Source organism: Chiloscyllium punctatum, chromosome 46 (genome assembly GCF_047496795.1).
Source record: "Chiloscyllium punctatum isolate Juve2018m chromosome 46, sChiPun1.3, whole genome shotgun sequence".
NCBI lineage: Eukaryota > Metazoa > Chordata > Chondrichthyes > Orectolobiformes > Hemiscylliidae > Chiloscyllium > Chiloscyllium punctatum.
The window spans coordinates 48,727,510-48,740,046 of NC_092784.1; the positions used below are offsets into that span (position 1 = coordinate 48,727,510).

The following is a 12,537-nucleotide window of genomic DNA, read 5'->3' on the forward strand; positions in this document are numbered from 1 at the left end:
CAGTAAGGCAGCAGTGCTAACCACATTTGATGAACCCTCCCAGAGACAGATGTAATTGCATTGGAGGCAGTTCACAGAATGTTCATGAGATTAATCCAAGAGATGAAAGGCTTGTCTTATTAGGACATATGGAGGAGATCAGGTCTATACACATAAGAATTTAGGGGAATGAGATGTTAAAGGGGATAAAATGGATATGCTCCTTGTGGGCCAATCTAGTCTGAGAGGCTGTGGTTTTAGACAAAAGGGTGGCAGATTTAAAATAGAGTTCAGGAGGAATTCCTTCTCTCAGGGATCATGAATCTGTGGGATGTATTACCCCAGAGTGTGGTGGATAGCAGGACACTGAATAAATTTAAGGAGACAATAGATTTTCAATTGGTAATGGGTTGAAGGTTTATGGAGAGTGAGCAGGAAAGTGGAATGAGGCCGAGATGAGAACAACTATGATTGTAATTAAATAGCAAATCAGGCTTGAGGGGCTGAATTGTCTACTCCTCCTAGTTACTATATTTCTAGATGAGGAGAAGAGCTAAAGACAACCACCAGGCCATATCTTGTAACATCTGTTTCACACATTAGCAAACTGAACATGAAAAGAGCCTCTTAGTAAGTTCTGGAAGACAGACCAGATGCAGAGCCCAAGATAAGCTAGCAACAAAGAACTACTGACCGTCTTCCAAAGACAAATTGTTCATTGAGTTTCAGGTCATCATTTGCAATGCAAGCAGTTGTGCTGTAATGTCAAAACAAAGACCAATGGGGGATGATTTTGACCTTAGACCATAGAACAGCGTAGTACAGGCCCTTCGGCGCTTGATGTTGCACCGACCTAGGAAACCAATATAAGGCTTCAACACTTCCACATCCTTCCTATAACGTGGCAACCAGAACTGTATGCAATACTCCAAGTGCAGCCGCACCAGAGTTCTGTATAGCTGCAATAAGTCCTCATGGCTCCTAAACTCAATCCCTCTATTATTAAAAGCTAACACATCTTACACCTTCTTAGCAACCCTATGAACCTGGGTGGCAAATTTCAGGGATCAATGCACACGGACACTGAGATCTCTTTGGTCATTCGCAGGACCAAGAATCTTATCATTAGCCCAGTACTCTATATTCCTGTTACACCATCCAAAGTAAATCACCTCACACTTCTCCACATTAAACTCCATTTTCCACCTCTCAGCCAGCTCTGCAGCTTATTAATGTCCCTCTGTAACTTGCAACATCCTTCCGCACAGTCCACAACTCCACCGACTTTAGTGTCATCCGCGAGTTTACTCATTCATCCTTCTACTCCCACATCCAGGTCATTAATAAAAGTGACAAACAGCAGTGGCCTCAAAACTGATCCTTGCAGTACACTACTAGTAACTGAACTCCACGATGAACATTTCCCATGAATCACCACCCTCTGTCTTCTTACAGCTTGTCAGTTTCTGATCCAAACTGCTAAATCACCCTCAATCCCATGCCTCCGTATTTTCTGCAACAGACTACCGAGGGGAACCCTATCAAACATTTTACTGAAATCTATGTCATAGAGTCATAGAGTCATAGAGACGTACAGCATGGAAACAGACCCTGCGGTCCAACTCATCCATGCTGACCAGATATCCCAACCCAATCTAGTCCCTTCTGCCAGCACCCGGCCCATATCCCTCCAAACCCTTCCTATTCATATACCCATCCAAATGCCTCTTAAATGTTGCAATTGTACCAGCCTCCACCACTTCCTCTGGCAGCTCATTCTATACACATACCATCCTCTGTGTGAAAAAGTTGCCCCTTTACGTCTCTTTTATATCTTTCCCCTCTCACTCTAAACCTATGCCCTCTAGTTCTGGACTCACCAACCCCAGGGAAAAGACTTTGCCTATTTACCCTATCCATGCCCCTCATAATTTTCTAGACCTCTATAAAGTCACCCCTCAGCGTCTGACAACACCACATCAGTTTGGTTACCTTCTCATAGAACTCAATTAGGGTTGTAAGGCACAACCTACCCTTCACAAAATCATGTTGACGATCCCTAGTCAAATTATTCCTTTCTCAGTTATTGTAAATCCTATTTCTTATAATCCTTTCCAATACTTTACCCACAACTGAAGTAAGGCTCTCTGGTCTATAATTACCAAGGTTGTCTTAACTCCCTTTTTTTGAACAAGAGGACAACATTTGCTCTCGTCCAGTCTTCTGGCACTATTCCTGTAGACATTGACAATATAAAGAGCAAAACCAAAGGCTCTGCAGTCTCCTCGCTAGCTTCCCAGAGAATCCTAGGATAAATCCCATCCAGCCCAGGAGACTTCCACACTTTCCAGAATTGTTAACACCTCCTCCTTATGAACCTCAATCCCATTTAGTCTAATAGCCTGTATCTCAGTATTCTCTTCAACAACGTTGTCTTTTTCCTGTGTGAATACTGACGAAAAATATTCATGTAGCATCTCTCCTATCTCTTCAGACTCCATGCACAACTTACCACTACTGTCCTTGACTGGCCCTAATCTTACCCATTCTTTTATTCCTGAGATACCTTTGGAAAGCTTTAGGGTTTTCCTTCATCCTACCTGCCAATGACTTTTCATGACCCCTCCTGGCTCTTCTTAGCCCTCTCTTTAGGTCTTTCCTGGCTAACTTGTAACTCTCAAGCACCGAGTCTTCAGGTCTCCTTCTCCCGCTCAACAAGAGATCCAAGTTCTTTAGTAAACCACTGCTCCCTCGCTTGACCACTTCCTCCCTGCCTGACAGGTACATACTTCTCAAGGACGCACAGTAGCTGTTCCTTGAAAAGCGCTCCACATTTCAATTGTGCCTATACCCTGCAGTTTCCTTCCCGATCCAATGCAACCTAAATCTCGCCTAATCGCATCATAACTGTCTTTCCCCCAGCTATACCTATCCCTTTCCATTGCTAATGTAAACATAACTGAATTTGGTCACTATCAACATGTGCTCACCTACCTCCAAATCTAACACCTGGCCTGGTTCATTACCCAGTACCAAATCCAATGTGGTCCCGCTTCTTGTTGGTTTATCTACATACTGTATCAGGAAACCCTTCTGCACATATTGGACAAAAACTGACCCATCTCAAGTACTTGAACTATAGCGTTTCCAGTCAACATTTAGAAAATTAAAGCCCCCATAACACCTACCCTGTTACTTTTCCTCCTATCCAGAATAATCTTTGCAATCCTTTCCTCTACATCACTGGAACCTTTCAGAGGCCTACAGAAAGCCCCTAACAAGGTGACCTCTCTTTTCCTGTTTCTAACCGCAACCTGTACTACCTCAGTAGATGAGTTCTCCACATCCTTTCTGCCACCGTATTACTGTCCTTGACTAACAATGCCACACCTCCCCATCTTTTACCACCTTCCCTGATTTTACTGAAACATCTAAACCCTGGAACCTACAGCAATCATTCCTGTCCCTGCTCTATCCATGTCTTTGAAATGGTCACAACATTGAAATCCCAGGTACCAACCCATGCTGCAAGTTCCCCCACCTTATTCCAGATGCTCCTGTCATTGAAGCAGACCCACTTCAACTCTCCTTCCTCCCAGCCGGTACACTCCTGTGACTTTGAAATCTTATTCATGACCTCACTACTCTCAATCTCCTGTGCACTTCAGCTACAATTCAGGTTCCCACCCCCTGCTGAATTAGTTTGAACCCTCCCAAAGAGCACTGGCAAACATCCCCCCCCCCCCCCCACCCCCAGGATATTGGTACCCCTCTGGTTCAGGTGCAGACCATACCATTTGTACAGGTCCCATCTATCCCAGAATGAGCCCCAACTATCCAGGTATCTGAATCCCACCCCCCTGCGCCATCCCTGTAACCATGTATTCAACTGCTTTCTCTCTCTCCATATCCCTCACCTCACTAGCACATGGCTCGGGTAACAAACCAGAGACAACAATTCTGTTTGTTCTAGTTCTCAGCTTCCACACTAGCTCCTTGGATTTCTGTCTTCCATCCCTATCTCTCTTCCTAGCAATGTTGTTGATGCCCATGTGGACCATGACTTGGGGCTGTTCCCCCCTTTCACTTAAGGATCCCAAAAGCTGGATCTGACACATCATGGGCCCTAGCACCTGGGAGACAACACATCAACCACAAGTCTCTCTTGTTATCTTGTTATCTGATTATTCTAAAGCGTGAATGGGGGTTTGAAGTGATGCATGAACTGTTGTGCTCAAGTAGATAAGGAAGCTCAAGTTATTTTAGCACAAATTCACAATTGACAGTGGTGAATTTTTTCTCGACCAGAACTGCTCTGGCACACAACTGAATGCTGTTTTCCCCTTCACAAAATCCCCCCATTTTTTTTCACATGTTAACTGCCACCAGGAAATCAACCGTGTTTCCAGTTGAATAATTTACTTGCAAAGCCATTAAGGACAATATAAACCATTAAAGGTAAGGGAGATGTAGGGAGAGGGGAAAGAGTGGTGGAATTTAAACATAGGATGATAATGAGCAGTGGAAAAAGTCAAAAGAACTATGGATGCTGTAAATCAGAATTAAAAACAGAAGTTTGCTGGAAAAGCTCAGCAGGTCTGGCAGCGTCAGTGAAGAGAAATCAGTTAATGTTTTGGTGAAAGTGAGCACTGCAGGTGTTAGAGATTAGAACCAAGAGTGTGATGCTGGAAAAGCACAGCTGGTCAGGCAGCATCGAGGAGCAGGAAAATCGACGTTTCGGGCAAAAGCTCTTCATCAGGAGTGAGGCTCGGAGCCTCGGAGGTGGAGAAATAAATGGGAGGGGGGTAGGGCTAAGGGGAAGGTGGCTGAGTAGATAGAGGTGGTGGTAAAGGTAATAAGTCAGAGGGGAGGGTGGAGTGGATAGGTGGAAGAGGGACAGATGGGACAGGTCATGAGGATGGTGCTGAACTGGAAGTTTGGAACTGGGATAAGCTGGGGGTGGGGGGGGAGGGGAAATGAGGAAACTGGTGAAATCCACATTGATGCCATGGGGTTGGAGGGTCCTGAGGCGGAAGATGAGGCATTCTTCCTCCAAGCGTCGTGTGGTAAGGAGTGGCAATGGAGGAGGCCCCAGGACCTGCATGTCCTAGGCAGAGTGGGAGGGGGAGTTAAAATGTTTGGCCATAGGGCGGTGGGGTTGATTGATGCGGGTGTCCTGAAGATTTTCTCTGAAGCACTCTGGGAGCAGGTGTTATCTCTCCCCAATGTAGAGGAGACCACATCAGGAGCAATGGATACAGTAAATGACATGTGTGGAAGTGCAGGTGAAACTTTGATGGATGTGGAAGGCTCCTTTGGGGCCTTGGACGGAGCTGAGGGGAGAGGTGTGGGCACAGGTTTTGCAATTCCTGTGGTGTTTTGGATCCAGTGACCCTTTCTCAGTGCAAAAACTCAACTGGTTCAACAAGCCAACCCTATCCTCGAGATATCTGGACCACCAGGAGAAGATAATTTATTGCCTTGCTGCTGACCCTTAATCACTCCTCCATCCATGGCCATCCCCATAGCCATATGTTTCATGTAAGAAGAACACCCTCCCACACACTGGGATCTATATGAGGAAATCAATGACCCAGCACATCTCTCTGGCTGACTGACATTTACAAACTTCGTCTGGGGGGTTATATAGTCAAAGCGATATCTCAAAGTAATTTCTCTTCCAGACAATAATCAGCCCTACACTCTCAAAAATAGCAAGGTTCAGCATCCATTCTGAGGAAGGGTCATTCCATCAGAAACATTAACTCTGATTTCTCTCCATAAATGCTAACAGACCCGCTGAGTTTTTCCAGCAATCTCTATTTTCGTGGTAGCTACTAATGTATTTCAGACATACAGTGAGATTTAGATTGAACCTCTCGAAATTCATTTCACACACAGAAGCTAGAACACAAAGGGCTGTACATGTGGACTGACTTTGCACCCCACTGTCTGAGGAAATGGAACAGTGACAAGTGCCTCCCCCCCCCCCCCCTCCCCAATTCTCTGGATTAGACGGAGATGAAAATGATTCATGGGATCGATATGAATTCCACAAAGCTTACAAGTGTTTCAGTGCTCTTCTAATATTTATTTCTCCAGCAATGGTTATAATGATTTGAGTGACTTTCCCTGCTCACATTACTGTTAGTGGTTGTCATGTGTGTATTTGACTGCTGCTGGTTGTAATCTTTGCTGTCCCAGCAGTATTGCACTGGGCAGTTTTTGCTCAAGTTTCACTGAATTAAGTCAGAATCCATAGCATAGAAAGAAGTCATTCATCAAGACTGGCATTTATGCTCCAAATTGGAATATGGTGTACAGTTCTGGACACCCACACCAGAAGGATGTGAAGGCTTTGGCAAAGGCACAGAAAAGGTTAACCAAGATATTGCCTGATTCCGAGGTTATTAGGTTTGAGGAGAGATTGGACAAACTTGGCTAGTTGTCACTTGAATGTTGACGCATGAGGAATGATCTGATAGAAGTTAATAAAATTATGAGAAGTATGGATTTATTTGATAGAGTCTTTGTGCTAGGATAGAACTGTCAATTACAAAGGGATATCGGTTTAAGGTTAAAAAGGTGAAAGTTTAAAGGTGATATGGGAGGCAAGTTTTTTTAAAGGGTGGTAAGTGCCTGGAATGTGCTGCCAGAAGAGATGGTGGAAGCAGACAGTTAGCAATGTTTAAGAGGCATCTTGGCAAATATGTGAATAGACAGGGAATAGAGGGACACAGACTACATGGGGCAAAAGGTTTTTAGTTTAAAAAGGCATAATGTGTTGGCGCAGTCTTGGTGGGTTGAATGACCGGATCCTGTGCTGTACTGTTCTTTGTTCTCTATGTTCTTGGTAAATTCATCACCTCCAAACTTCTTACGCTGTTGTACTTCTAACACTAAATGCACATTTTATCCCAGGAATGAAAAGAACTGAACTGAAACACACATTAGCATTCCTGGCCGGACATCCATTCCTTTAAGTTTTGCATTCAGTACAGTTTCTGTTATAGTATAAGTTAGCATAAAAATAGCTAGACAGCTAACCCCATCTGATCCCTTGTACTCACCCAGGAGTAGATACGATGTTCCTAATCTCATGACTTTTCAACCTCAGTGTCACTGGAGGAAATGCTTCAGCAGAGCTCTCTCATGTACTGAGTCTGAGCACAACCTCAATATTTTTGCACACTTCTGCTCATCTACATGAGCAGCTGCTGCACTGAGGAATTTTCCATCATACACTGCAAAAGGAACTTTGTCGTGAAATAAAACATTATCTCTCACATCGACAGTCATAGTTAATTTAACATCAGTGTGTTAGCAAAGCTGGGTGGCAAGTGCTGAGTGGTTAGCTCTGCTCAAAAGAGTGTGGTGCTAGAAAAGCACAACTGGTCAGACAGCATCCGAGGAGCAGGAGCATCAATGTTTCAGCCATAAGCCCTTCATCAGGTTTATGCCAGAAACATTGATTCTCCTGCTCCTCAGGTACTGTCTGATCGGCTGTGCTTTTCCAGCATCACACTCTCAACTCTGATCTCCAGCATCTACAGTCCTCACTTTCTCCTGGTTAGCACTACTGTCTCACAGCACCACAGATCTGGGTTCAATTCCAGACTCGGGCAACTATATGTACGAAGTTTACACATTCTCCCCGTGTCAGCGTGGGTTTCCTCTGGGTGCTCTGGTTCCCTCCACAATGCAAAGATATGCTAGTTGGGTGATTGGTCATGCTCAGTTGTTCATAGTGTTCAGGGATATGCAGGCGAAGTGGGTTAACCATGGGAAATGCAGGGTTACAGAAACAGGATAGGGAGTGGGTCCTGGTGGGATGCTCTTCAGAGAGTTAGTGCAGGCTTGATATGCTGAATGGCCTGCTTCCATACTGTTGGGATTCTATGATGATCTTGCATATGGGTATCAACAGCACTTTACAATTTATATGTGAACAATAACTTGCACCTGTTTATGAAGGACAGTAACTATACCCGTCATTTTTCAACAGAAAGGGCAGAATCTTCCCAGGCCCTGAATGACTTGGTCTATGGCGACAAATCTGGAAGATTTGTGTGATAAGTCGAGTGAGCCCTGTCTTGATGTCAGGAGTAATAAGTTGTACTTTTCAATGTAGTTTCGGATCTTGAGATGAGATTCTTCCAGTGAGATGTCAATTAACTGGGAATGTTGTTCATTATCGCCCTCATTATTATTTAATCTTTTCTCATTAATTAGCAGGTTGCTTTTCTACTATGCATGTCCCTGGCAACTTCAGCTCCTGTGCAGCTCCATTTTGGACTCCTGGCATCAACATCTCAGGCATACACCACAGCATCTCAGGCAGTGACCACAAATACCCCACACTCTCAGATCTTAACATTCAACATGTTCCAGCCTCTTTACATCATCATCATGGCAGATCTCCAATGCACTTCCTGTACCCTTACAGTACACTCTGCACTTTAACGATGCACTTTGGAGCACATGAGTTAATATACTCTACATTATACACAGGTCATGGGTTGGACTGGGCTGCATCTCAGGGCTACTCACTTGCTGTTAGTGAGTACTGACGATGTGCCTATTTGGATGCTCACAGCAATGTTTGCCTTGCCTCTTGCCTTTTTGTGTTTTGACACCTCAGCCAGAACTCACAGGCTCAATATCCTCCTGCCTTGCTTTGCTGGTTAGCACAGACATAGAGCCAGGCAGCTTGTGAAGCTTATCAGCAGATCTCAATCAAGGGGATGGACTTGTTGCTGTATGACAGTTGAACCATGTGCTCGCAGCTTCTGCAGAAAACACCCTGCAGGTCATCCAAGTAAACAGCTCTCACTCAATGTCTAAGGTGAGTAGTCCTCAATGAAGTTTAAGGAGACACCCATCAGTCAACGAGTTGCAGCACAAATGAGTAAGCAGTGCAGAGGCCCTGCAGGGCTAGTGATGTGGGACAATTGGGTGTGAGGGAAGACAGGCAACAGCGACAGTAGAGCATTAGCCTTGTTGGGAGGTGGGTGCAGTAGCAGAGATAGAGTGAATGGGTTGATGCCGCCCACCCTGGTGGAATGAAGAAGGTCACTGAGCTTCTTTCTGTCATCCTGGACATTCCTCCAGATGATCAGACTGTAATGATCTGGGTGGCAACCTTGGGCCAAGCTGGCAGAGTCAGGTGTGACGGCTTTCTATGGTGATTCTGTATGAGAACAAAGCACCTCCTCTGTTCTAGCCATCCACAAGGACCTCCAGTCCCTATTTGCAAAGGATGGAGTCAGTTACCCCTTATCTGCCACACCTGGGACAAATGTTATGAACTTGGAAGGGCAGCTGCAGACTGACTGTGCTTGACCGGGCGTGCATCAGGCTTCTCACTATTCCAGGACATCCTGGGGGCATTTCCAGCAACTGTGAGTGGGACAATCCTGCTAGTGTCAGCTGAGAGGGGACACATGGGTGTGACAGGTAGGTAATGAGGTAAATCAGGTTGATAGCTGAGAAAATTCTCTAAGCCTCGCTGAAAAAAGCTTTATGTGAAACTTAACGCATGGATCATTTTGCTAAAATATGTTTAAATTCAACCCAAAAAAGTTTATTTGCCGATTATAACAAGCTGAAGCATACCCAGTGGTCCATGAGACACACAGACTAATGTTTGAAAGAGGGAGTTTGAATCATCCATGGCAGCTGTATCTTTAAGTGCAGCAATCATTAAGAGACTAACAGTATTTACTTTGCAGCATCACCTTCTCACTCTTAATTCTTTCCTCTGTAAACTCTGTTCACGAAGATTCCTCGGATAGCATGTTCCATGTCCATGCTCTCTACCTTACAGAAGGACAACAGCAGCAGATCCAGGGGAATACCACCACCAGCAGGTTCCTCTCCAAGTCACTCAACTCCTGACTTGGAAATATATTTTCGCTCCTTGGGTGTTGCTGGTTCAAAATCCTGGAACTCCCCTTTAATAGAGCTATAGATGTACCCACACCTCCTGGACTGCAACAATTCAAGGACAGTTCATCACCATCTTCTCAAAATCAATAAAGGATTGAAAGCTGGTCTAGTCAGCAATGTCCACATCCTGTGAATAGATGTTAAAAAAAGTCCCCTGCCTTTTGTTGCGTTCTGGTTTGATTTGCCACTACTGATATGACCTTTGGTTGCTCAGTTGTCATGGGTTACATAGTCATGAAGCCTTGACATCGGTCTTTGTGCTGGACTGCTGAAAGACCATTCCCTTAGACTGTATTGTATCCATTTTTACTATACATGGTCTCTGTTTTACCTATGTCTGGTGATTGACCAACTCACAAAATTTCCAACAAACTCTTTTATTTACTTGAGAGTGAGAGAGAGACATCCTCAATGGCCCAACCCTAATCATGACAGGAAGCCTCATAATAATTGGAAAGAAAGTTGTCTAAAAGGAATAGGGGATCACTGCAAACGGCGGGTAATAGAGGAAACACAAATCACTAAAATAAAAGCAGTTTGAAACTTAGTCAGAGGGTATTCCAGAGTCAAGTATATTGATTTAAGACAGGAGTCTGGTGGATTTTAATGACAATCCCCCAACTTAATGTTCACCTTTAATAAGACCAACTTTTAACTTTCAGATTTAAAAATTGAACTCTCAGCTCCAGGGTGGAATTTAATCTCACTCTTTGGATTACTATTCCAGTCTCTTAGGTTATTGTGATGAAAGCTGTACCAAACATGTATTATATTTTGGGATCCGGATTTTGAAATGAAGCTGCTTGAAGGTAATTTTGCCTGAACAGGTCAGAAAATTATTTGGACAAGTGATTTAAGTGCATCAATTCCAAGAAAGCATGTGAAGGCAGTCCATGGTCTACCTGGACCCCTGCCGTGTGAATGGATGGCATGTTTACCATGCTGAGTTTACAGTAGACCAGAGAGCCACTCGTTCAGTTTTGACCATAACATAAGATTCAAGGTCTCAGATCAGGTGTTTGGTTCTGATGGAGAAACAGTTCCTCTTTGCGGGAGAATCAAGCTTTTTTTGTTAATGTTTTTGTTTGGTGGAAAAGCACAGCCAGGCAGCATCTGAGGAGCAGGAGAGTCAATGTTTCGGGCATAAGCCCTAGTCCAGTGATATCACCACTTACATCACTTCCTCTGCCTGTCAACAATCTGCATATTTAGAAATGGATTTCAGAGGTAAGACTGAAAGATTTTCTATTTGCGATTCAAAGAACACTTTAAGCTGGCCTTTTGAGACAACAGCACTCACAGTTTCCTCTTGTCTGATTTTATCTGAATAACTGGCTGTAAATGTCTGAATAGATGATCAAGTTTTTGTTTTTGCTGCTGTTGACCTATTATTTATTTATCTGTGCTATTTAACTCTGCGATCTGCCCGCATTGCTCGCCGGACAAAGCTTTCCACTGTGCCTTAGTACACATGACAATGAATTCAATTCAATTCAATTCAATAATTTAGGGGAACGAGACAAAAATTAACCAGACAATATTTCATCATCACTAACACTCGACACTGGAGCCCCCCCCAGGGTTGCGTACTCACCCCCTACTGTACTCACTGTATACCCATGACTGCGTCGCCAAGTACCAGACTAATGCCATTTACAAGTTTACTGATGACACCACCATAAGTCGGTCAAATCTCAGATGGTGACGAAGCAGACTACCTACGGGAGGTGGAAGGCCTGGAAAAATGGTGCACTGAGAATAACCTAACTCTCAATGCCAGCAAAATCAAGGAACTCATTATTGATTTCTGGTGGGACATTACTCATGCCCCCCCCCACACATTAACAGTGCAGAGGTGAAACGAATGGAGAATGCCAAGCTCCTGGGAGTGGTCATCCACATCAAGCTTTCTTGGACATTTCATGTGGACACATCGGTTACAAAGGCCCAACAATGTCTCTTCTTCCCCAGGCAGCTGAGGAAATTTGGCATGACGGCGAATACCCTTGCCAACTTGTATAGGTGCATCATCGAGAGCATTCTATCTGGATGTATCACTATCTGATATGGCAACTGTACCATTCAAGATCGGAGATGGTTTCAGAGAGTGGTGAACTCGGCCTATACAATCACAAAGGCCAACCTCCCATCTATAGAATCTATGTACCAGGCTCGCTGTCAAGGAAAGGCCACCAGCATTCTCAAAGATCCATCCCACCCTGGCAATGTGTTTCTATAAACTCTGCCATTGGGGAGAAGGCACAGTAGCCTGAACACACACCAGCCGTTTTGCAACAGTTTCTACCCCACAGAATACTGAATGGACTCACAAACTCTTAACATCCGCCTGTACCTGTGTTTTTGTTTTTCCTGCTATTTACCTATTATTTACTATGCTATTTAACTCTGTGATCTGCCTGTATTACTCGCAAAACAAAGCTTTTCACTGTGCCTTGGTGCACATGTCAATAAATTCAATTCAATTCAAAATGTTAGTTTGTGGAACTTTCAAGCCAGGAGACTTTAGACAGAACTCTTCAAGTTGTTAGTACTGAGAGATCCAGCCATCAGAATTATTCATGTCAATGGAGCCTGAAAAGAATTATGAAC

General features: G+C 44.1%; 1 protein-coding gene across 1 annotated transcript in view; it reads right to left on the reverse strand.

The window, feature by feature from the left end:
- The window catches only part of LOC140468104 (uncharacterized), a 66,574-nt gene extending 57,216 nt beyond the window's left edge, over positions 1–9,358 (reverse strand). Inside the window, exon 1 of the mRNA XM_072564283.1 lies at positions 9,313–9,358. Within this exon, the coding sequence (XP_072420384.1) occupies positions 9,313–9,358 (46 nt within the window). The remainder of the gene's footprint in view (positions 1–9,312) is intronic.
- Between the last annotated feature and the right edge of the window lie 3,179 nt (positions 9,359–12,537).